This window comes from Callorhinchus milii, unplaced genomic scaffold, assembly GCF_018977255.1.
Source record: "Callorhinchus milii isolate IMCB2004 unplaced genomic scaffold, IMCB_Cmil_1.0 Scaffold22, whole genome shotgun sequence".
NCBI classification, from domain to species: Eukaryota; Metazoa; Chordata; class Chondrichthyes; order Chimaeriformes; family Callorhinchidae; genus Callorhinchus; species Callorhinchus milii.
This window is the reverse complement of record NW_024704763.1, coordinates 8,156,790-8,181,645: the sequence shown is the minus strand read 5'-3', so window position 1 is coordinate 8,181,645 and position 24,856 is coordinate 8,156,790. Positions and strand designations below refer to the sequence as shown.

General features: G+C 40.3%; 1 protein-coding gene across 1 annotated transcript in view; it reads left to right on the top strand.

Annotated features, from left to right (window-relative positions):
- Positions 1-331: 331 nt before the first annotated feature.
- Positions 332-24,856, top strand: part of LOC103189125 (secretory carrier-associated membrane protein 5) — a 34,832-nt gene continuing 10,307 nt past the window's right edge. The window contains exons 1-6 of the mRNA XM_007909423.2: positions 332-540; positions 3,362-3,413; positions 14,423-14,486; positions 15,590-15,709; positions 18,874-19,030; positions 23,315-23,416. Coding sequence (XP_007907614.1) covers positions 14,480-14,486; positions 15,590-15,709; positions 18,874-19,030; positions 23,315-23,416 — 386 coding nt within the window. The 5' untranslated portion in view covers positions 332-540; positions 3,362-3,413; positions 14,423-14,479. The remainder of the gene's footprint in view (positions 541-3,361; positions 3,414-14,422; positions 14,487-15,589; positions 15,710-18,873; positions 19,031-23,314; positions 23,417-24,856) is intronic.

Below are 24,856 nucleotides of genomic sequence, written 5' to 3'. Positions count from 1 at the left end.
TGAGTGACGGTTGCCCTGGTGACGGGAGAGGAGGAGTGAGTGACTGTTGCCCTGGTGATGGGGGGAGGAGTGAGTGACGGTTGCCCTGGTGACGGGGGGAGGAGGAGGAGGAGTGAGTGACGGTTGCCGTGGTGACGGGGAGGAGGAGGAGTGAGTGGCGGTTGCCCTGGTGACGGGGGAGGAGGAGTGAGTGACGGTTGCCCTGGTGACGGGGGGGAGGAGTGAGTGACGGTTGCCCTGGTGACGGGGGGGAGGAGGCGGAGCAGTGAGTGACGGTTACCCTGGTGACGGAGGAGGAGGAGGAGCAGTGAGTGACGGTTGCCCTGGTGACGGGGGGAGGAGTGAGTGACGGTCGGCGCTGGGAGTCTCGCGGGTTGGCTGAGTTCTCGCGAGAGGTGAGGCGGTGGGTCGGGCGCTGCGGTAACTGTCAGCGGAGAGAGCGCGAGCGGCCGCGCGGCCCTGAGTGTGTGTGGGACAGGACAGGGAGACGATGAAATAGCCGCTCCCCTCACACCACAACAAAGCCACAGGCCACCGACGGTAAGGAGCGGCTCTGGGGGGAGGTGTGGTGTGGTGGGGGCGGGTGGTGTTGAGGCAGGGCGGGCTGGGTCGGGCCTGGCTCGGGTAGAGGAGCAGGCCTGAGCCGGGGTCATTGGCTCCCGGCGTCGCTCCTGCTGCTGCTGCTGCTGCAGGAGCTGAGCTGAGGTCAGGGCCTCAGACAGGGGCGGGCGGTGGTGGAGGTGACCCCAAAGGTTAGACTACTTGTAATCACGAAAATCTACATAACATCCAGGTTAGACTACATGTCATCCAGGTTAGACTACATGTCATCAGGTTAGACTACATGTCATCAGGTTAGACTACATGTCATCCAGGTTAGACTACATGCCATCAGGTTAGACTACATGTCATCAGGTTAGACTACATGTCATCCAGGTTAGACTACATGTCATCAGGTTAGACTACATGTCATCCAGGTTAGACTACATGCCATCCAGGTTAGACTACATGCCATCCAGGTTAGACTACATGCCATCCAGGTTAGACTACATGCCATCCAGGTTAGACTACATGTTATCCAGGTTAGACTACATGTTATCCAGGTTAGACTACATGCCATCCAGGTTAGACTACATGCCATCCAGGTTAGACTACATGTCATCCAGGTTAGACTACATGCCATCCAGGTTAGACTACATGTCATCCAGGTTAGACTACATGCCATCCAGGTTAGACATGTCATCCAGGTTAGACATGTTATCCAGGTTAGACTACATGTCATCAGGTTAGACTACATGTCATCCAGGTTAGACATGTCATCCAGGTTAGACATGTTATCCAGGTTAGACATGTTATCCAGGTTAGACATGTCATCCAGGTTAGACATGTTATCCAGGTTAGACATGTCATCCAGGTTAGACTACATGTCATCCAGGTTAGACATGTTATCCAGGTTAGACATGTTATCCAGGTTAGACATGTTATCCAGGTTAGACATGTTTTCCAGGTTAGACTACATGCCATCCATGTTAGACATGTTATCCAGGTTAGACTACATGCCATCCAGGTTAGACATGTTATCCAGGTTAGACTACATGTCATCCATGTGAGACTATGTGTCATCCAGGTTAAGCTACATGTCATCCAGGTTAGGCTCTTTATGTGAGTTAGGCTACATGTTATCTGGGTTAGATTATTTGTCATCTGGGTTAGACTACATGTTAGAATACCAATTTAACCAGAAATCACCTATAGTTTAACCTGGAAGCCACCCACCCCACCCATATAGGTAATGCAAGTTAAACAATTCAGGTAATCCATGTTACCCATTACAATACAATACAAAGTTACATTTATATAGAGCCTTTCACAATTTGGGAAGATGTCCCAAGGCACTGAATTTACAGGTAATTCAGGTTAAATGGTGCAGATGATCCCCGATAAACGGTACATGTAATCCTTAAACAAAAACAGAAGTCACTGGGATGTAATCCTTGCTTTACATCACGTAATTCTTGCCTTACAACAGGCAATTCATAATAAACACCACAAATAATTCATATTATAATCCTTGCATTTGATATAGCGCCTTATCATGTCTTTGAGATGTCTCAAAGCGCTTCAAAATACTATGCATATTAAACACTGTGCATCATTTATATTAAATCCGTCCTTCGGTTGAGACTTTAAACCAAGGTCCCATCTGCCTGTTCAGATGGACGTTGAAGATCCCATGGAGTTATTCGAAAAAAGAATGGATTTTCACCCAGCGTCCTGGCCAATAATCTCATAAATTAAAATAACTAGGTGTTTCTGGGACATTGCTGTGATCAATTGTACTACCATATATGCTTTCAAATTACAACGTCACTGCATTTCACAGTAAATCCTGTGAAGTGCTTTAAGGTGTCCTTCCGACATGATAAAGAGCTATATCAAATTCAAGGATTACTATATTATTATTATAAATGAGTCAGTCAATTCCTTTTAAACAATAATAGTTTTGAATTTTAGTGAATGTTCTGTGTTTCTTTGCCTACATTATACAGTACCGAATGTGAATGCATGTTAAAAGGTGCAGATAATTAATGTAAGCCTCCCTCCTTCCTGTACCTGTACCATTTAACATGAATTGCCTGCAGTGTAGGTTATTTTCTCATTCCAGGAGAAATGCATGATATCGTGATTGCATGTAAATGCCAATTCCCAGACCCAGAATATAATACTAATAATCCTTGCATCTGATATAGCGTCTTATCTCATCTTCGAGACGTCTTAAAGCGCTTCACAGAATATATTGTAAAGTGAATTGACTGTATTTTGGGGTGAAACACGGCAGCCAATTATGGACAGCAGTCCCCCCCCCCACAAACAGTCATGGGTTGAGTATTTTTGTATTGTTAAAGAAAATATTCTTGAAGGGATTATTATTACCCCTGGAAACGCGATCCGCCAATTGACTAACAACCGGGTTCCTGCTTACTGGTAGGTAAACAGAGGCGTGTGGAATAAGGAAACTTGCCTAACGTTTCGCCTTGCCTGGGAATCAAATGCAAATTCTCTTGCTTGCGAGACGAGTGCTCCATCCAATAGGCTACAGGATTAAACTAGATCAAATGCAAGAATGAAGAATAATATTCAATCTTACATTTGATTACATTGGCAACTATTAAAAGCGCTTAATGGGGTTTACCATAAAGTATGGTAAGTGTTTTAGTGACTGCATTTTGTAGGGGAACACGGCAGGCAAATTGTGTACAATGATGTCCCACAACCTGCCAGATTATTCACTAAATGTTTTCACATTGAATGGGATTCTGAATATGTTTAATATTTGTTTGTATCCTTTTTTAACAAAAAGATCTCCCAGAGGTTAAATCATAATTCAGGGGAAGGCACACCTCTTTGAAAAGGTTAGTAACACATCAGAGAATATGCAACCTTGACATGTACCTTAATTATTTCAAATATGAACCAATTGTCTGATTTGTAGCCTCGCTTTGTCAAAATACTAGTGGATTCATTAACTAAGAGATTTTTTTTCATTAATGCAGTGTAGATAAGATAGTTTTGAATTTTAGAATTTAATGAATGTTCTGTGTTTCTTTGCCTACATTATACAGAACCGAATGTTGAATCATTTTGAAACTTGACATGTGATGCTCTGATCATCTGCTCTGTGAAGTTCATGATCTCAGTCATGCTGGGTGAGAAGATGAGGCTGGGCTGCCATGCTGCCTCCTGTTCCCTCATTCAAATACTCTTTGCCAAGGCCAGGTCTCTCATACAGGAGTTGTGGTTAAGTTATCAACACAGCTAGAAGGTATCAGATGATTTGGTGACACTGGAATTATCTCCCAGTAGAAAAACAGAAATGTGGAATGCCTTTAGGAATAAAGTTGTCAAAAATATATATATTTAAAGTATTCTGTGACACAAATGTGTCATTTTTTTTAACTGAATAAATACAACGCAATGAACCATTTTCGCAAAATGGAGATAAATAATCATAAGCTAAAAATAACTTAATATGAAATAATATACTATTCTGAGAAACGTCAATGATGACGTGATCAAATGCAAGAATGAAGTATAAATATTATACATCGTAGAAACCCATTATAATTCACTTTGTTATAATTCTGAGCATCATTTGGTTGTAGGTTCTGACGCTTTCTTACCTAAATAAAAATCAAATCTGAATGTCACATCATCCAAATCAGTCGTAGCACTTCAAATTGTACTTGAAATCCCATCGTCATGCTTCAAAACGTATTAGCATGACAATGGGATATGAAGCAAATGATGCATTTTAAGCACAACAGATTGATGCAAGCAAGAGTTTTGGAGCTGACTGGCATTCTGCATCCATACACAGTGATATCACCGGTCATGAGATTGCAGATATCATGATACCGAAGTATTGACCTTTGACTGCTCTTGATCGTGCTCCATCATAATAATAAATAATAATAATCCTTACATTTTATATAGCACCTTATCAGGTCTTCGAGACATCTCAGAGCTTCACAGGATACACTGTAAAGTGTAGTGACTGTGTGTCTTGTGGGCGAAACATGGCAGTCAATTACACACACAGTGGTGGATTGAGTGATTATTATGATTATTATTGCTGTATTTTGGAGGGATAATTAAGCCGGGGAGCGAGTATGTGGCTGGTGAGGGTGAGGCCCTGGTGATAGGGCCCCGGAAGGAAGTAATGCACGGTGTCTGTGGTCAAATCTGTCGATCTTAACGGGCAAAACACATTTACATTCAGTCAGCACTATTATAATCCCACCCCATTATAAAAAGGGGTGGAATTTTATAAACCTTTTATACACCTTATAATCGTTTACCGTACTAAATATACTGTAAACAACCGGCCTAATACATGTCGGCTCGGTATTTGATTTCAGGAAACTCATCACCATGCTTAAGAATATCCAAAGGAAACTGCAGAATTCTACAAATACATGGAAATTTCCCTGTATCTGGATTGGAATATGCATTCTCTGCTTGTTGGGATGGACCCTGTTCACCTAACCCTGAAAAGTATTGGATTCAGGTTGGTGAGCCAGGCCTTGGCGACCTCTGTGAATTAGTTGGGCCTACTGCTGGAGATCAGTCAACTCAAATCGCGTAGCTTCCCATTGCCAACATGTCTGACAAGCTGCTTGTACTGCTAACCCCACCCTAGTTGTTAGAGCTTTGGCTTACAGAGGGATAACAGGAGCTCAGTAGGAATAACCCTCACACTTGTGTTCAAATCTCTTCACTCCCTGGCACTTCTCTACCTCTCCGATCTCCTCAATCCACCACCTGGCGCCTCTGCTCGACTGGCACCGGCCTCCTGCTCGTCCCTCGCACCCTCCACCCCACCATTGGAGGTCGCGCTTTCAGCCACCGCTCCCTGACACTCAGTAACACTCTCCTCTAATCCTTCCGCCTTGCCCACTCTCCCCTTTTCAAGTCCTGCCTGAAAACCTTCCTCTTCGACTGTGCTTACAGCTACCTCCCCGCACACCCCACAGTTCAGAATAAGGCTGCGCCATTGTTAAGCTCCCTGTGATATTACCCTCCGTGGAGGGCGCTATATAAGTGCAAGTTGTTGTTGAAAGTGTTTTGTCAATACTACCTGATCCCCAAAGATAATTAAGCAAAAATATTGATTCTTCCTACATCTGTGATTCCATCATGGCCTTGTTCCCTACTGGCAACGGTTTCCTTCCAGAAAATCAATGTGTCCTATGGAGTGTGTGTTCATTTCAATCTGCATTCATTCTTGTATCCAGTTTGTTTTGGGAGAAATGCAGCAACAAGGTATTGAATACTTTTGTTAAGAGTCTGTCTGTGTGTGTGTTAGTGCGCACACATTTGCATATACGTGGGTGCTTCCTCATCTAAGTCAAATAAATTTACATCTGTGTGTCTCAATAAAGACAATATCACAGTGCCCTCATTTTTTTCTGATGAAAACGAGTCCAGCTCTCCCCTCATACCTTTAAAACTTGGACTCTCAGGATCAACTAGCGCGCTTCGTTCAGACTCGCTCAAGTCCATTATGATTCATGTTGCCATTCACTGTATTAGGTAAGCATGATATCAGGTCAAGTGTTTTCTGAGATTTGGGTTTTCTGGATGAGAACGAAGATGACGGTGCCTTTGAGACAGTGGATAATATCCAGATTTGCTGGAATTGGTCATGAAAGCTACCAGAGCAATATGAGTCAGGGAGCCCACAACAGTAGATTTTTACACTGGCTCTGACCTTCAGTATGTATATCTGCCAATCTGAATAATGCTTACATTTGATATAGCGCCTTATCAGGTTGTTGAGACATCTCAAAGCGCTTCACAGAATATACTGTAAAGTGGATTCACTGAGTATTTTTGGGGCAAAATGCGGTAGCCAATTTGCACAGCAGTGTCCCACAAACAGTCGTGGATTGCACAACCAAATTTTTTTTTGAGGGATTATTACCCCTGGAAAGCAATCTACCAATCGACTAACAACCAGGTTCCTACTCACTGCTAGGTCAACAGTGTGTAGTACGGAAACTCGTCAACGTTTCGCCCTGCCAGGAATAGAACCCACAACATCCTCTCGCTTGCCAACTACTAAGTTACAGGGCTCTACATTAAAAGGTGGGGTGGATTTTATGAACCTTTTCAACACTTATAATGGTTTGCTGTACTAAATATATTGCAACCTCTCCTACTTGGAGGGTGGATAGTAATAATAATAATACTTGCATTTGTTATAGCGCTTATCACATCCGGAGGACGTCCCAAAGCGCTTCACAGAACACACTGTAAAGTGAATTGACTGTATATTTGTGGGCGAACACGGCAGCCAATAGCGCACAGCAATGTCCCACAAACAGTCGTAAATTGAAAATGACCAATTTATTATTGTTTTGTTTTGGAGGGATTATTATTAGGCTCTGTGTGGAGTAAGGAAACTTGCCCAAGGTTTCGCCCTCTGCCTGGAATTGGACTCAGGTCTCTCGCTTGCAAAGTGAGTGCTCTAAGCACTGAGCTACAGGACTCAGTTGAGCAGATTCCAAGGTGATGTATCTGACAATGGAATGTCAACCCTCTGTAGCTGTTTCAATAGTCCTGTTCCTGAATCAGGTACAGTATTCCAGGATAATATGAATGGCAGACCAGCTCAGGCTCATCGGCAGGACTTGGAGTGGCCAACCTATAGCTGAGGCAAGAGATTCCTCCCACTTGTCTCCTGTTAACCCTGTGAGCCAAAGCCCCAATGGGTCAGGTGGTACTAGCTAGACAAGCACGGGATGCTCCTCACGTCCTCCTGACATGAAATGAGCTATACAAATGTAATTGTTGTTGTTGCTTGCCAGACAGTGCTCTCAATGTTAACCTATACAGCTTTGGCTGGTTAAACTCCAGCAGTTACCCCACCACATACTTTGGGATTCTCAGGGTATGGCTCTCGCCAACCTGCACCTCATACTCTCTGGAATTGGCAAGAAAGGGGTGTCCCTCCAGGGAGAGAGTGCACATTCAATGCCAGATACAACAACAACTTCAACAACTTGCATTTCTATAGCGCCCTTCATGGTGGGGCAGCGTCCCAGAGCACATTATACAGATCAAGTATATTTAATATTGAATTAGGTATTTGCATTAATCAGATACTTGGCTGACAAAAAGAAATGTATCTGCACAAAATGCCTGATTGTCTCAAAAACATTCACCACACTTGACAAAATTACTGTAAAGTGCTGTTGCAATGTTTCAACTCAAATGCCTATTCTACAAAAAAAAGACTATTTTAGTTTTTAAGACTTGCTTGAAATTGTATGTTGAACTGTTTATTTTCCATGCTCTTTGCTTTGGTCAGCTGGATGTCCAACATTTACCAAAAAAATCACTAATTCGCAGAGGTGAATTCTTGTAAGCTTGGCTCACCAACCTGAGTCTAATATTTTCGGCTGGGTATTTGATTTCAGGAAACCCCCGTCACAATGCTTAAGAATATCCAAAGCAAATTGCAGAATTTCACAAATGCATGGAAATTTCGCTGTATCTGGAATGGAATATGCATTCTCTGCTTTTTGGGATGGACCCTGTTCACGTAATCCTGAAGAGTATTGGACTCAGGTTGGTGAGCCAGGTCTTGGCGACCTCTGTGAATTAGTTCAGCTAGCTCAAATTGCACAGCTTTCCATTGCCAACATGTCTCCTGCTGCTTGTATTGCTAAACCCACCCTATTTATTGGGGCTTTGGCTTGCAGAAGGATAGCAGAAGCTGAGTAGGAAGAATTCCTCCCCCACCCCCCGATTAAGAACGTTAGAAAGCATGTGATAAGAAGAGGCATTTAGCCCATCAATTCTGCTCCTTTCACTTAACCATGGGAGTTTATTCCTGGTGGAAAGTGTTTTCAATACTACCTGGTCTTCAAAGATAATTAAGCAAATATATCGATCCTTCCTACATCTGTGATTCCACCATGGCCTCCTTCCCTACTAGTAACGTTTTCTTTCCAGAAAATCAATATGTCCTATGGAGTGTGTTTTCACGTCAATCTGCATTTATTCTTGTATCCGGTTTGTTTTGGGCAGGCAATCGTGCACAGCAATGTCCCACAAACAGTTGTGGATTGAGTAACCAATTTGTTTTTAAGGGATTATTACCCCCAGAAAGGGATCCCCCCAATCGAATAGCAACTGGGTTCCTACTTGCTGCTGGGTAAACAGAAGCTTGTGGAGAAAATAAACTTACCTAAAGTTTTGCCCCCCCGGGAAGCGAACCCCAGTCCTCTGGCTAGCAAGGCGAGTGCTCTAACCAATACACTATGGGGACTCCACAATGAACACTTACTGCGACCACAGTATATGATTATTCGCCTACAAAAATGTGCAGTTACTGGACTTTTCTGTTTATCTTGTGAAGTGCTTTGAGATATCCTCCAGATGTGAAAGGTGTATATCATCATTATTATTATTAATAGCTGTTATGAAGCTTTTAAATCAATTCACTAGAAGCTCATTCACAAACATGACAGTTAACCTGAAATTATTTTGTAACCACTCAATATTGTTAAGTTATTTTCTATACAAGTATTAAACAATGTTGCAGTGTTTAGTCTATTGGTATTTCATGTTTTTCTAAACTGACAATATTATTTCCAATAAGTAGTTATGCGACCTCTTAACCCCTTACCAACCCGCCCTTCCCTTCCCTCCGCTCAGCCGGCTCCGGCCTGCTCCACCCCCCGACCCACCCGCCCCACCATTGGCGGGAGAGCCTTCAGCCACTCTGCCCCCAACCTCTGGAATTCCATCCCCCAATCACTCCGCCTCGACCCCTCCTTACCCTCCTTCAAGTCCTGCTTCAAAAACCTCCTCTCCGACCATGCCATCGGCCACCCCTCTTCCCCTCCCGTTCCCCCCCCCCTTCCCCTGACCCCAGCTCAGGTCTGAAAGCGCCTTGGGACGTCCTCCCGACGTGAAAGGCACTATACAAATGTAATCTTGTTGTTATTGTTGATTTATTTACTTTTCAGATAGCACCGTAAATATCAACATCATCAAATAAAGCAATTACCTTACTGTTTATATTTGTAATAAAACATCAAAGTAAATAGTCACCATTTTCAACAGTCGGCTTCTTTAATAATAATAATCCTTGAATTTGGTATAACGCCTTTCATATCAGGAATGAAAGCACTTCACAGGATTTACAGTACTGTAACATTTTGTGGGCCAATAGATAAGAAACCTCCCTGTTGCAGCCAATTTGAACCAATTTCTTGGGTGCCCACAGTGTGGGTGCTACTGTACTGAAAAGGAGGTGGGGAAAGGCTGTTTGGTGGGGGAAGTGGATTTCCCCCTCCCTCCACTTGTTCTGAAAAATTACAAATCTTTAAGAAAACAGTTTGGTTATATATCTATTTTGACTAATTTAAGCTCTTTTGTGAAGTCTGAGTTAAGTTTGTCATGGTCACCCCTTCGTTTTCTATGCCTGTCTGTCGTTTAAAATATGTTCTGTAAAGTTTATGTTTTCGCTTAGGGTACCCTAATCTGGGGAGGGGCTCAATCTTGGTTGCTTTTGGTTGCTTTTTCTATCTGATGACAACAAAAGGTACATTGACTATTGATGAGTCGGAGGTTGGTTCTTTGTGCACTTTACATTAACTTCATTACAAGTGGCTGCTAGCGTGTGTAGTTTAAGTGTGATTGATGCTTGTTATTTCATAGTTGTGTTTGTTGATATTTATCATGTCATTTAAGATTTAATGCCGAGGGTTGTGGATTTCATCGAAACTACAATAAAGTTGGTTGAGTTTACTTGACTATGCTTTCTTGAGCTTTCTGTATAAATCAAAGGAGGGAATACACAAACAGGTTCAGCCTAGGTCATAGAGATATTCGAAAATAAACCTCTGATTGAATAAAGTTTCCCAATTTACCTCAATTCAAATAGCAATTGGTAGCACCTGTTGTTGTGTAATAATAATAATCCTTGCATTTTATATAGTGCTTTTCACGTCGGGAGGAAGTCCCAAAGCGCTTCACAGAACACACTGTAAAGTGAATTGACTGTATATTTGTGGGCGAACATGGCAGCCAATTGCGCACAGCAATGTTCCACAAACAGTCATAGATTGAAAATGACCAATTTATTATTGTTTTGTTTAGGAGGGATTATTATTAGGCTCTGTGTGGAGTAAGGAAACTTGCCCAAGGTTTCGCCCTCTGCCTGGAATTGAACTCAGGTCTCTCACTTGCAAAGCGAGTGCTCTAACCACTGAGCTACAGGACTCCACAAAACAAAAAGTAAAAAAACAAGAAAAAAAAATGAGTGTAAGCACTCATTAGTCAAGTTACACTTATTTATAGGGACTTGCATTGATTAGTGATAATTGAACACAGAGGCCACCCAATACACTCTGAGGCAAAGTGAGCCATATCGTGGGTATACATGAAGAGGTGTAGAACTGTCTCAAGTCACAGCAATATGGATATGTAGATTATAGTTTTAGGCAATTGATGAATGCAGTGAAGACACAAAAGATTAAAATCATATTTCAGTGCTTCATTGCACTTGGTTTGCCTAATTGGATTCGACTAACTCACTTTAAAGCTGGCAATGAGCTAAGTTTGACATATCTGTCGGAAGTCAATCATGTTGTCTACTTTTGGAGACATTTTTTATCATAGTGATACAATGTCAGCATCCACATTTTATGCCAAATTGACTATACTAAAGTTCTTTACAAGAATTCTTAAAAAAATCACAGCTTGCAAATATTACAGCTGTCTTTAAAGGGTTATTTTTAAAAAATATATGATTCTACTCAGCATCTCTGTCAGCCTGGCACTCTTGTCTCTGGGTCAGAAGGTTAATAATAATTATTCTTGGATTTTGATATCGTGCCTATCATGTCATCCAGATGTCTCAAAGTTCTTCACAGAATATACTGTAAAGTTTAGTGACTATTTTGTGGGCGAAACGCGGCAGCTAATTGTCACAGCAGTATCCCCAAAACAGTTGTGGATTGAGTGACCAAATTATTTTTTAAAGGGTTTTATTTCACCCATGATGGGATTTGGAACGCATATAGTGTATGCTGACGCTCCAATGAAGTTATGGTCTGTGTTTCATTTTCGGAGGTTCCGTCCTTCAATTGAGACATTAAACCGAGGTCCCATCTGCCTGTCTAGCTTGATATTAATGGTATTATTTGAAAAAAGAATGGAGTTTATCTCAGTGTCTTGGCCAACAATTCAGCCAAAATAAAATCACTCCCTCTATGGCTGTTTTGGGACATTGCTTTGTGCAAATTGGCTGCCATGTTCACCTACAAAATAAACACAGGTCACATTACTTTACAGTATATCCGGTTATGCATTTTAGATGTCTTGACGATGTGATAAGGAGCTATAGAAAAAGTGAAAGTTTCCAAAGTTTGTTTTTTTGAATAAAAAGGTCAGTCTCTTGATTGAGATTTCCTGTTTTCAAGGCTGGAGTGTAGAAAGCATTTGCCTCACATTTTCAGTCATAGACATTCATTCTTAGCCATACACTTCAAGATACGACTGTCAGCTCGCTGACTCTGTAAAAGATGCAGTGGGTTCAAATCAATTTGAGTTCTGTGATGAGAAATGGTCGCTTTAAGGGTCTTGCACTAAGACCTATTTGTAAACTGTTAAGAACTTGGTCTGTGACTGAAATAAATAAGTTGTATTTTTTACAGGAGCTTATGTCTCTTCACAAGAAATTACTGGTAAATCTAATGACTGTGTCTGTAGGCTTTTTAACAATATAAAAATCTTAAGGTTCATAATTGTGTTTCTGTTGGAAACAATCTCTTCTCTTTTATAGCAGGATCAAACGGACATTAATGATCTCACCTTTTTGGTCAGCTGAGTGTCTTCCAAGTGTGGAAACCCAACACGATCATGAGTTTGGTTTGGATACTCTTTAAGCAGAGTGATGAGTTTCTGCATGTGTCACACTTGGCTGACCAAAAAATCTTGTTCTGAGTTACAGCAAATGTGATTAAGACTATGCAAAGTGTAAACCTGTTCCTAATTGTTTTACTGTTGGAAACAATATCTCTTCACTCACAGCAGGATCAACAGGGTGTTGATGATCTCATCAGCACATTATGATGTCTTTATATAAGCCATTATTATAGAAGGGAAGCAGCCCAACTTGTTTTTTTTCAACTGAGAAAACCATTAAGTCAGCGCCTTGGGACGTCCTCCTGACGTGAAAGGCGCTTTATAAATGGAATCTTGTTGTATTAAGTTGGATAATCATGACACAGCAAAAGCAGGTTAAGTAAACCAGATTGTTTGATGAGATAGTGTCCAAGATTTCAGTTAGAGGGGGGTGGGTGAGTAAATGTCAATTCGCTTGTTTCGAAACATTTGGTGTCTAAACCATGCGGTTGAGTTCTCCTTGGAATGGAATAGTATACTTTTGGGTCCTGAAAGAGTTGCCCGTTAATTGAGATTGCCTTCTGAAACTGTTTTCTCCTGTTCGGTTTTAGTTGGTAGCATTCCTCTTTCTGAGTGAGATGGTTGAGGTTCAAAACCGATGTTGGGGACTTTTAGATCACAGTCCAGGCTGACAGTCAAATGCAGTAATGGGGGTGCGTGACATTGTCAGAGGTACAGTCCTTCATTTTTGCCTACAGTCACTATATGTTAAAAGAATAACAAAAATATATCTTCAAGTCAAGACCATCAGGTTTTCTCTGCGGTAATGCATGCTGGGCATTGATTGTAAAGCAGTCATTGTTCAGTGTGTTTGACTGGAGAGACCGATAAAGGAAATAAATAACGACACATACAGCTTTAGACTGCAAAGTGTTATTTCCCTGACAGTTCACGCGTATTCCTTTTATTCATTTTATTATGGAATGTGTAATAAATTATGCAATGCTCAATGGCCTCATGCTATTCGCTGTCTAGGGTCGGGATTGAAAGATAGATATTTGGGGATGTAGCATAAAGCGACAACCATACCCAGAACAAGTCAGGATCTTCGGGAGATAAGAAAAAATTGATTTGATCGTTCTTTTTTAAGAAAAGCTGGACATTAGAATACAACATTTTAGGGCCCTACACTGGAGGTTTCATTTAAAGAATGCATATATAAACTAATTACTTAACAATTTTGAGATTGCTTGAGGTGTCGTTTTTCATCCTACCCACAAGCAACTAATTTCTGCAACAATTCCAGCAATTAGGACAGGTTAACTAAGGTTATTGAGAATTGAGGCATCAGTCTCGAGTTTGTATGCAAGGGGACAGCTCTATTGCGAGTCAATTAGAAGAAACAACCTTTCATAATCTTTCGTGAATCTGGTGCTTTTTAAAGTGTCTGCTGCAGTTAGGAGTCAGGACAGTGAGTATGATGTATTAGAGAGCATTTTGTATTAACTGGTGTAGAATACAAAGTACAATATATCAAGTGGAATTCACTATTTGTATGGACTCCTGAGCAAATGGTAAACTATATGTAGGAATAGCTTCTCACCTCATAAACAAATTATTGGAAATATCAATCATTTATCGACTGTGTCCAACACTTGAACTGAAATAAATTTTCCCAATATAGTATGTTGCTCTAGTGCTTTGAATTGACTTTTTTGGATCAATGATATCTATAATTGCTGCAGTGATAAGTTTTCTGAAATTAATGGAGAAATGTACCATATTGTTGCCAACAGAAGGTAATCTCAATTATTGGAAGATTCTCACTTTTCCCCCCTCCATGCCTGTGTGCAAAAACACATGCACACAAACCCACACGTGCGCACAATTTTTATATTTAGTGGAAAATGCAAGAAGTGTTTCTTGCAAGGACAGATTTCAGAATTGTAGGATCCCTGGTATTTTAATGTATATTAATATCGCATGTTTTTCATTGCAGGTTGAAGTGTATACCACATTCAATAACCATTCTGAAGAACTCCCATCTTAATTAAGCATGGCAGGTATGGAAAGCTGTGGTGAATTGCATTAATAATAATTTATAATAATGATGATTCTTGCATTTGTTATAAAACCTTTCATGTTGGAGTGAATGGCTCAAAGCGTTTGATAGGATTTACTGTAAAGTCTAGTGGTGTATATTTGCAGGCAATTATTTTGTACAGCCTGTACTTCTACTGGAAAGTGAAGTGGCTGGAGCACAGCTGGCTCACAACTGAAAGGTTCTTATGTTTTATTCAGATCCCTCTAAGCATCTATTACACTAGGATATACTTTTTAAATTAAAAAAAAATGGTGTTTAGGTCCAAAAACAATGCATTCTTCAGCCTATGCATTGTTCAGAGGAGCAGCTGTCTTCTAGGTGGGAAACCTGATGTAGTCAGCCCTCCTAGGTAGTCAATATGTGCAGTTCTTCCATGAAAGAGGACTCGAAAGCCTTCCTTTGTGCCTTACTAGAAGTGAGTAGATTCAAAAGTACTTCTATTTTCAAGTGACCTACAATAAAATACTTTTATTAATATTCATTGCTTCTTACCATTGTTAGATGTTTTTCGATCAAAAGATTTTTAACAACATTTGCTCATATTGATCTGCTCAGAGAAAAAAACACTGTGACGTGAGGAATTGCAACACGTCTCCACTTACGTTAGAGATTCAAGCCCTGGCTCCAGCGGTGAAGTAAAAGTTTTTTTGTTACCCTGTTTAGTGTAGTACACTGCACGACTTAGTTTCACCTGAACATTAGGAAGAAAAATGCGCTTCAAAGATTTGTAATAGTTGAGAACTGTACATCTTGGGATTGCTTCCTCCTGCTGTGCTTAAAACTTGAAAATGTGTTGTTAATATTAACCAGATTTATCAATAGCAATTTGCATCTATATAGCACCCTTCATGCGGGTAGCGTCCTGGAGCACTTATCAATTACCTGATGCATGTTGGTGGGTATTCAGATTCATCTTAGTATTTCTGGATTGCAAAAAAAAATGTGGACATGTTCCTTTGCTGGTAATACATTTTCTGAAGCAAATTGGAGTAAGAAATAACGGATGGAGTTCTGATGATTTTACAGTAATCTACAGTCTGAATGTTTCTATTTAATTTATAGAAAACAATTTTCCACCTCTGCCAAAGTTCATTCCATTGAAGCCCTGCTTTTACCAGGATTTTAATGAGATTCCTGAGCAGCATCGGACTCTGGCAAAACGCCTTTACTACCTTTGGATGCGTAAGTACCACATTACGGGAATGTGAATGGATTCGAGGTCTGCTGTGGGCCGGCCTCTTTATAACACACTTTTAACAAACATTGTTACAACCCCTTTTGTTTCAGTACAATTAATGAAGAGCACTGCGGCTCAGCGAGGTTATTTAGTGAGCAGTTAAACCACACAAACCTGACTAGGAGTTGGCATCTGGCACAGCTGGATGTCATGGATTGGTGAACAATTTCGAAACCCACTTTAAATTTTGAGCCAACTAGTGATCCTTATAAACAAGAAAACAGCAGGGCACGTAGAGCAGTGTGCAGTACAGAATATCTATGTGCAATGTAGTGGGGGACATTTTGAAAGGAGAGCATTTTGTTTGTTGTTCTGACTTGCTTCCATTGCCATGTCTCAAAAAGCCTGAATCGTGAGGTGTAGACAGGACAAGTTGAAATACTGAATTTCCACCACTGGATGTTGCTGTTGTACGGTATTTTCATGGCCTGATGCTGCAATAGCTTTGGAATCACAGGATCCTGAGCCAGTATGTGCACAGACATGTAGTCAAAATTAGTTAAATTATTAAAATTTAACTAAGTGACTACACAGTTATTTACATTTGAAGATTGTAATAATTTCTACTCTGCTCGATCCCAGAATGAATTGTGAATTAGGTCCGGCACTTTGAATGGCTTCAATATAAACCTTATTAAATACTTTACTTGCAAAAATGGGATGTACATTTTCATTTGGCACATTATAGAACAAGAGTATTTGTTGTAGAATCATAGGTATGACTACATTGTGCTGAAAGGTGAGATGAGTTAACAACACAGACCGAGGGGATGCTTCCTACAGCTTTCTGGTTTGTTTGGCTAAATTGTGCTCTTGTTAATGTCTTCATCCACTAGGTAGTTGGGGATCTGGTGCCCAAGTACCTTTAAATGTTGCACTGTGTATTCTATAGAATAGTCCTACAAAAATAGGAAGTGAACTGATCTTTGAGTTCAATCTCTCTCCAGATTTCACCTGATCTCGTTTTTTCCTGGTTAGCTTGATACCATCTTGTTCCAGTGACTAAAAGATTTATTTGCCTCTGAAGCATGCAGTAGTTTCTGCTCTGCCCACTTGCAATCTGAATACACAGGACATTGATAAGTGAACTGAGTGAGCTCCAGATAACTGAGTCAGTGCTTAATCTTCATTCCAGCAATTTATGATTTAAAGTTTCATTGCTGTTCTTGGGGATGAACTGCAGTATATACTGCAGAGATACAAGAATGTCATCAAGCTAACACAATATTCCTTCTCATTGCCTTCTGTCCTGCCATAATGTTTTATGCTCATTTAATTTTATAGGTATAGCTACAGTTGCTTCAACAGAAAAGTGTTTTTTCATTGGACCCAAGAGATGAGGTTAGAAGCAAAGCACATTGCAGTTTCAGCGTTTAAATTCCCTTTGGAAATAAATGTAAACCGTACTGAACTTAAATGCATTATATTTCACAGACTATTGAAAGTTTTCCTCCAGATTGGGAAGGTTTATTGTATAATGTATATTTAAATGTATACATAGTAAAACTAATACAGTAAAACTCACATAAGTCATGTCAGTTAGAACCGTAACATTTAATAAGATTTACTCAAAGTCCGAGTGGCAGGCAAAAACAACTTGCATTTGTATAGCGCCCTTCACACAGAGAAGCATCTCGGAGCGCTTAACAGTGGCAGAGCCTGACACCGAGGGAGATGGGGAAGGTGACCATAAGCACAGTCGAACAGGAATGTCTTCAGATGAGATCTGGAAAAGGAAGGGGCAAAGTGGAGTGGTTGAAGGAGAGAGCTCCAAAGATTTGGGGCGTAGTGGCTGAAAGCACAGTTGTCGATGGTGGAGCAGAGGGGACGAGGGACAAGCAAGAGGTCAGAGCCATCCAATCAGAGGTGACTAATGGTGGAGTGAGAATAAGCAGGATGGAAAGGTAGAGGTGGCAGGGGGTTGGCAGAGGAGTGTGAAGATGTTGAAATCGACCTGTTCTGTAGTAGGGAGCAAGTGGGGCTTAGCAAAGACTGGTGTGATGGGGGAAATGGACTTCAGAGCTTCTCCCCTCCCCACCTTCACCCTTCAGCCCAGGTAGTTGTGTAAGATGCTTTGATACTTCCTCCCAACATGAATGGCACAATATTGTATTATGTAATCACAAGAAACATCATTGATATTTAAATAAGTGTCTGTACTAATGTACAAAGAGAGAAAAGCTTCCAGTAGCAATATAAACATTAGGCCTAAAGGGGTTCTAGAGATTGACTAAACGTATCACAAGTGTGAATTTAATCTTCAACGGTCCAGTTACATCAACAACATTGACAAATACAGGGAATCATTGTACGCAATGTTCCCTATAATTAAAAAAATTGCATTCAGATTTCTTAAATTAAAAATATATTTAGGAACTCGTTTTCGATATATTATTGTGAGTAGAATTATTGTTTTATAGTCACAAATATCATAAGCAGGCGTTTTACTTTGTGCATGATTATTAACATGTTCCACATGTTTTAGTGTTGAATCTTTTAACATAAAATTAGGGAAGCTACACAAGTGTAGACCATTTATATTTGCAGTATTATCTGAATTCTATGAATAAGCTTCCAAAAGACTGTTTGTGCAGTATTGCTAGTGAAAAGTTTCAATGATGAAATGCTTACAATGTAACTAGGCCTGTGACTACATTCACAATCAAAAATCCTCATATACTGAAAAGCACTCTGGCTCAGCGAGTTTATTTAGCAAGTAGTTAAAGCGCACAGATCTGACTAGGAGTTGAGATTTTAGCCATTTTAATAATTGGATCTTAGGAGTAACAACAACACATTAATAATAATAATCCTCGTATTTGATACAGCGCCTTATCACGTCTTTGAGCCGTCTCAAACCGCTTCACAGGATACACAGTAAAGTGATTCGATTACATTTTGTAGGCGAGAAATTACAATCCTGTTTGGATAGCACCTTTCGCATCGGGAGGATGTCCCAAGGCGCTGGAGTAAGGAAATTTGGGTTTGGTCACAACCGGTGTAATTAACGAACTGCGTGTGTTAGGGAAGTGTTGACCTCCGTGTAAAGGGTGGCCTGCAAAACGCGAGTCAGTCATGCAGTTGTGTGCTACCTGATACTTTATTGCAGTGAACAGCATCACGCTCGCAGTGAATCTGGTTGGCTGCCTAGCTTGGTTGATTGGAGGAGGTGGAGCTGTCAACTTTGGACTAGCCTTTCTCTGGCTGATTCTTTTCACTCCCTGCTCTTACGTTTGCTGGTTTAGACCAATCTACAAGGCCTTCAGGTAAGTGCTGTCTCAACTGTCACTCGCTTCCTCAGCCCCATTCACATGGATGTCGCGTTAGGACTTTATATTTTAAAAAAAAGCTTAAATACTAGTCTTTCACACGCAGGAGCTCCGGCAACTGACCGAAGCTCACTTTATTGTGTCAAGCCCTTTCAGTTTATTTAGAAGCAATTGGCATGTTTCCTTTTTCATAACTGAATTATTGTAATAATCTTAATGGCAGGAATAGGATAAAATCCAATACATACTTTACACTGAGGTGACTGAGTTTAAATCAAAACCTGATTTATAACCATCTTCTGTGCTGAACTTTGAAAATTAAAGCCTTCAGTCAAAGTTGCATTTTCAACAATCATTCTGTCAATGGCTCATGCCAGAAGCTGCTGTTTTACAGGATTTTAGAGGATGGAAGAATCATCCACAGTCACCAGACATTGCCTTTCAGAGGAGGGAGTTTCATGACTGAAGCAGTGCATCACACAAATTTGACATATGAAACTTTGCATTAAGCATGGACTTCATGCTTTAGACTAAATTGGTTCATCTATTATTTGGATAGATGGTGAAAATAAATTACACGTGGATCCACACTAAACCATGCATTTCAAGGGGTGAACTAGTGAACTTCAGTTGAGGTTGGAGGTTCAACAAAAGCAATGAGTGAGACGGGATTGTTGAGCTGCTGTTAAAACCATTTAATTGTGTTATAGAAAAAGCTCAAAAGCATTTTGAATAATATTTTGAAAATTACCCATATAAAATGGAACTTAGTAAGAGTGGAAAATTGTTATCATGGTAGTTAGCCAAGAAATTACTTTGTACTAGTGCCCTTTTTCTACACTCATTGATGAAACCTCCATGTTAGTGGGGCTTCAGATGCATGTCTAACATTATTGCTGTGTGCTTTTTTTCCTCACAGTTTACTTAATAATAATAATAATAATCCTTGCATTTGATATAGCGCTTTTCACGTCTTCTCAAAGTCTCACTGAGAATACACAAGTTCGCTATTAACCAAATCACATTTTGCTTATCTTTTGTCACACATTCAGATTATTTCTTTGACCAAGGATTATGTTTCCATGATGGAATTTGGAGTTGTCAGAATTGCTGACAAATCCACTCCAATTTTGCCACCAGATATCCCAATTCGAATGCAGGTTTTCACTGTGGAAAACAAATAGAAGAAAACATGTAAAGGCACCAAAGCGTGCATCAATTTTAAAATGAAGCATTGTTTTGGATACTAGGCAGTGTTTCAAAATTCTCATCTTTGCTCATCTTTTGTTTCCCATCTGTCTATAAATGCTATTTCATTTCTCTTAGCTGTGAGGGTGGGATTGTGAGTGCCATGCTGTAATTGCCAACAGAACCTGCTAGATGAAATTGATTCTTGCAGTTTCTCTCTCTTCCAAACTCCCCCATAGAGCACTGCTACAGAGTGCTCTATCTGAAAATCCAGCTGAGTGTGATTGTACTGCAATTGGAGACTGTGTATTGAATATTAATTCTGTGTTCTGCATCCTCCATGCACCGGAGAGTTTCAGTACCAGCAGAGGGGAGATTGGCATCAGTTTTCCCTTTTAAAGATTTATAAAGCACAAGCCACCACATTGCCCAAGTTATCCATCACATTCTGCACTGAAATAAGGGCAACTTCACACTTACACTTGTCAATTGCATTCTCTCACAGATTAAATGTTCAGCTGCAGTCCTGAATTACTTCACTTCTCTGTCCAGTTAATTTTTACCTCAACGTTCTTTAAAAAAAAATCTTCATATCTGTGGAGTCAATCATTTTACACCTGAGTCAAACTACACTGACTTCACCAGTTGTGGTGCTGTGCATCCTATGAAACACTTTGAGATGTCCTCCCGGAATGAAAGGCGCTATACCAAATGTAAGGATTATTATTTGTTGCCAGATCAATTGGGATGATTTCGCCGAACAGTGGGCTGCACGGCTTGTTAATGTGCTGAAATCCCAAGTTTATCTCGTTGCCTGTGGATTTTCTTTAGATGAACTAGATGCAGTATCATAGAACACCTCCTTATTTAGCTGGAGTATAGCTGGAAGACTGCAAGCTTCACTAGCAGATTCTTTCCAGTTGATGTCTTAAGAAGCTGTGGTTGAAGCAAATAGCATCAATATATTTAAGAGAAAACTTGATGCACACATGAGGGAGAGGGGAATAGGTGGGGTGGGGACTTGTGTGGACTATAAACACTGGCACAGACTAGTCGGGCCAAAAGACTTGTTTCTGTGCTGTTTCACTCTGTAACTTTATGTAAAAGCTCTCTTTGGAAGACATTTGCTGCCTTCTCTGATTCCACAATATCTCTAACTTGGTGCCATCTGCAAATTTAAGCAGGGAAACCACTGCATACTTCTATAGGGCAATATTGAATGGAGGCATCAGAATCGAATCTTCTTTGATCACTCTTTTTCGTAGAGGATTTCCATCTTCCCTGCCAGGGCCTCTTTTTCATAGGTCATTGTTTGATCACTCTCCGGTAAAGTTCAGAGACTACAAAGTAAAGAAAGACGTACGCATTCTACTTTGTAGGCGAGAGTTTCATACTTGGAATGTGCACATCTTTAACAGATGCATTCCCAGTTTACGATCCCCTCTAATCTCCAGAGGGAGTACCTTTTGTTTCTATCACTTGGTTAAATTAAACTAATTGCCGGTGGGTAAAGCTGCCTTGTTATATAGTGTGGAATGAGAGAACTCATATGCTCAGTGACTCCAGCAGCATAACCTGTGACAGACTTAAGCGGGAATTGCTCACTGAATCTTCCCTCCCGCAAGATAACCTGCTGATTCTGAAATATGTGCATCGAGGATTCTTGGATTCAAAGAATGAAGAAAGCCCAACAAGTCTGGCGAGTTTTTTTCCCTTTGGCAATGAGCATTGAATTCAAAGTATGGATTCATAATTCTGAAAGATTGGGATTTTTTCCCATTTTCATATCCTGGATAACTATCGAACATGAGTCAAAGGCCATTGCACTTTATTACATAGTTAAGGTCTTTGAAGGTTGGTGTGTCCAACCCTACAGAAGATCCCATGTGATGTGAAGCTCCTGTGAACATGTTGGAATATGTGCAGTATTCCACTAGATGCTTCCCATTCACATGATTCTGCTTCAAAAAGGCTTGGTCTAGCAGATCTGTCTTAATTTCAAATTCTATTACAATCTTTAAATTTTAGGGAGAGAGAAATGCATATGTGAATTAGAGTGGTAAGATGAGCTATCTTTGTGATTTAATGCTGAATTTCTGTTATCAGTAGTTTGCCAGTGATAAGTGGAATGGTGTGACAATAATTAGGCTTTTAGGGTTCTCTTTAGGAATAAAAGTGTAGAATAAAATACTGTCCATAGGTGTGCTATCCTGTGAAGCAAGGTAGGTGAAAAAGATAATCTATAATATTTTAATCTTAAAAATAGACTACCCTTCAGTTCATCTTTGTTGATGGTCTCTAATCATTGACTTGGTTTAACTATCTGGATTCTTTTGTTAAAAAAAAGGATTCAAAAGGTCTGAAAAATGTCTCTTTCCCCATTGAAACTTGTAATCTACATACAATTCTGTCACACATTTTTGTATACGATGAGCCTTGTCCATGGTTTTGTCTTTTAATGTTCTTTATGCCCAGTTAATTGTTTTCACATTGGTCTCCATCACACCCTTCTAATGAAGCATGCAACCACATTACTATATTCTGGTTCCTTCTCACAGTGATAAGCCCGAACACTCTTCAATGGAATTTCAAGCTGCTTGTTTACTCCTATAAAGATTAAGAATCTGTTCCCTTACAGAACAAAATGAGATGTTGGCAACTGTAAATAGGATTCTGCAATGTTCTTCCCCAGTAAACTCTGGAGCTCTACCCTATATGATGTTGAATTCTTCACCAAATCATTTGCATTATGATAAGCACATCAACAGCAACAACAAAATTACATTTATAGAGCACCATTCACGTCGGGAGGACGTCCCAAAGCGCTGAACAGTCAGATGTCGTCGGTATGACATGGTAAAATCTTAGCATAGCTGCAGCTCACAGCATAGCCTTTTGAGGAGAATGTGAATACACTTTTCATTGAATACACTGACACGGTTTCAAATTTGAAATGTCCTTATTTTGTGGAGAACATTTTGATCCAACCTCATTTTATAGTTGGATGCACCTATGACATTTCATTATAAAGCAAGCTGAACTAACAAATGGTCGGTGACTAAAATTGCCTCATGTTCTATATTCTCACTGTAGGTCAGACAGTTCGTTCAACTTTATGGCATTTTTCTTCATATTTATGGCCCAGATGGTGATCAGCGTTATTCAGGCAGTGGGAATCCCTGGCTGGGGAGTATGGTAAGAACAAAGCCTAAAATTTTCAATGCTAAAGTTTTTAAACATTTCTGACATGTACTACTATTTAACCAACCACTTGGATGTTTCATGTGAGTCAATGGACCCTATGGATCTGGAACAAAATGTCCAACGACAGCCATTGGTTTCAATAGTTGGCAGCAGATATGACTGCCAGATTTGCAGCTGAAGTTTGGAATATTCTTGTCACGTTTATCATACTCTAAAATATCATAGTTCCTGGTTCAAATATTCTGAAAGGAATAGCGGTCCCTCTTATTCCCCGATTGCATTACTTATCTTCTTCATGCAGTCAGTGTGGAGCGTAGAGTCAAAAAAATGTATTTGAAAAGGCATAATCCCCTTTGGAAATAGTTGAAAAATCAAGCAACTCCACCCATTTCTGTGAAATGAACTGATATTTGATTGCATTGTTTTGAATGGTTTTATGGTTCCCAGCGGTTCGCTCTTGGAGTAGCTTTTTGGATTTTATGTGTTGCTTTCCTTTTCGTGCTTTCCGCCATCAGTGGCCGTGCCTTCAGCCACTAGGCCCTGAAGCTCTAGAACTCTCTCCCTCAATCCCTCCGCCTCGCCCCTCCCTCCCCACCTTTAAATCCTGCATAAAGACCTTGCTTTTTGATCGTGCTTATGGTCACCTCCCCACTCCTCCTCCCCCTCGCTCGTTGTCAGACTCCGCCACTGTGAAGTGCTCCAGGACGCTACCCCGCACGAAGGCCGCTATATAATTGTTGTTGTTTTAGTGTCTTGCATTGTCTTGTCCAAACCAAAGAACTAATCATGACGTTAATATAAGCAATTTTTATGTAAGACATCCATAGTTAGCAACGGTTCTCACAATTAAAATACAATATACAGGATCTGTGGTTCATTAAAAATACAAGTTGCATTTCTGAGCTTATAAATAAAGCTGAGAGTTCCAACTAACCCTTGATGCATTAATTAGCATTTGTTCTGTGTTCGCCTTGTGAATTCATATTCATTTGATTGGAGTAAACTCACTTTTCTTCCTGTTGATAGGTTCTCACAAACTTGGACCTATCCTTAATTAGAAATGTAAGGCACTTCAAATGTAAGGCATTCTCCATTAAAACAAAACAATCTCAACCTGCCAGAAAAACTGTTTAGGTAGTGCAGGCAAGCAAGCCTCAAACAGACACCTTCTGTACTCCCACAGTTCTGATCACAAGCCTGTACTTTCCACACAAGGCTGTCCAAATGAAGGTGGCTATTCATGCAAAGCTGTACAATATGTAACTTTGTTCTGACATTTCAGTTTAGAATGTCTTCAGAAGGTGAGACAAAATAATCTGGAAGATGCCTTGGTGTCTATCTTATCTCCAATCAGCAGTTAATTTTATTTGCATGATAAGCAGCTCAAATGGTAGGAAATATATTTATTTTATCTATTTTCAGTATGTTTTT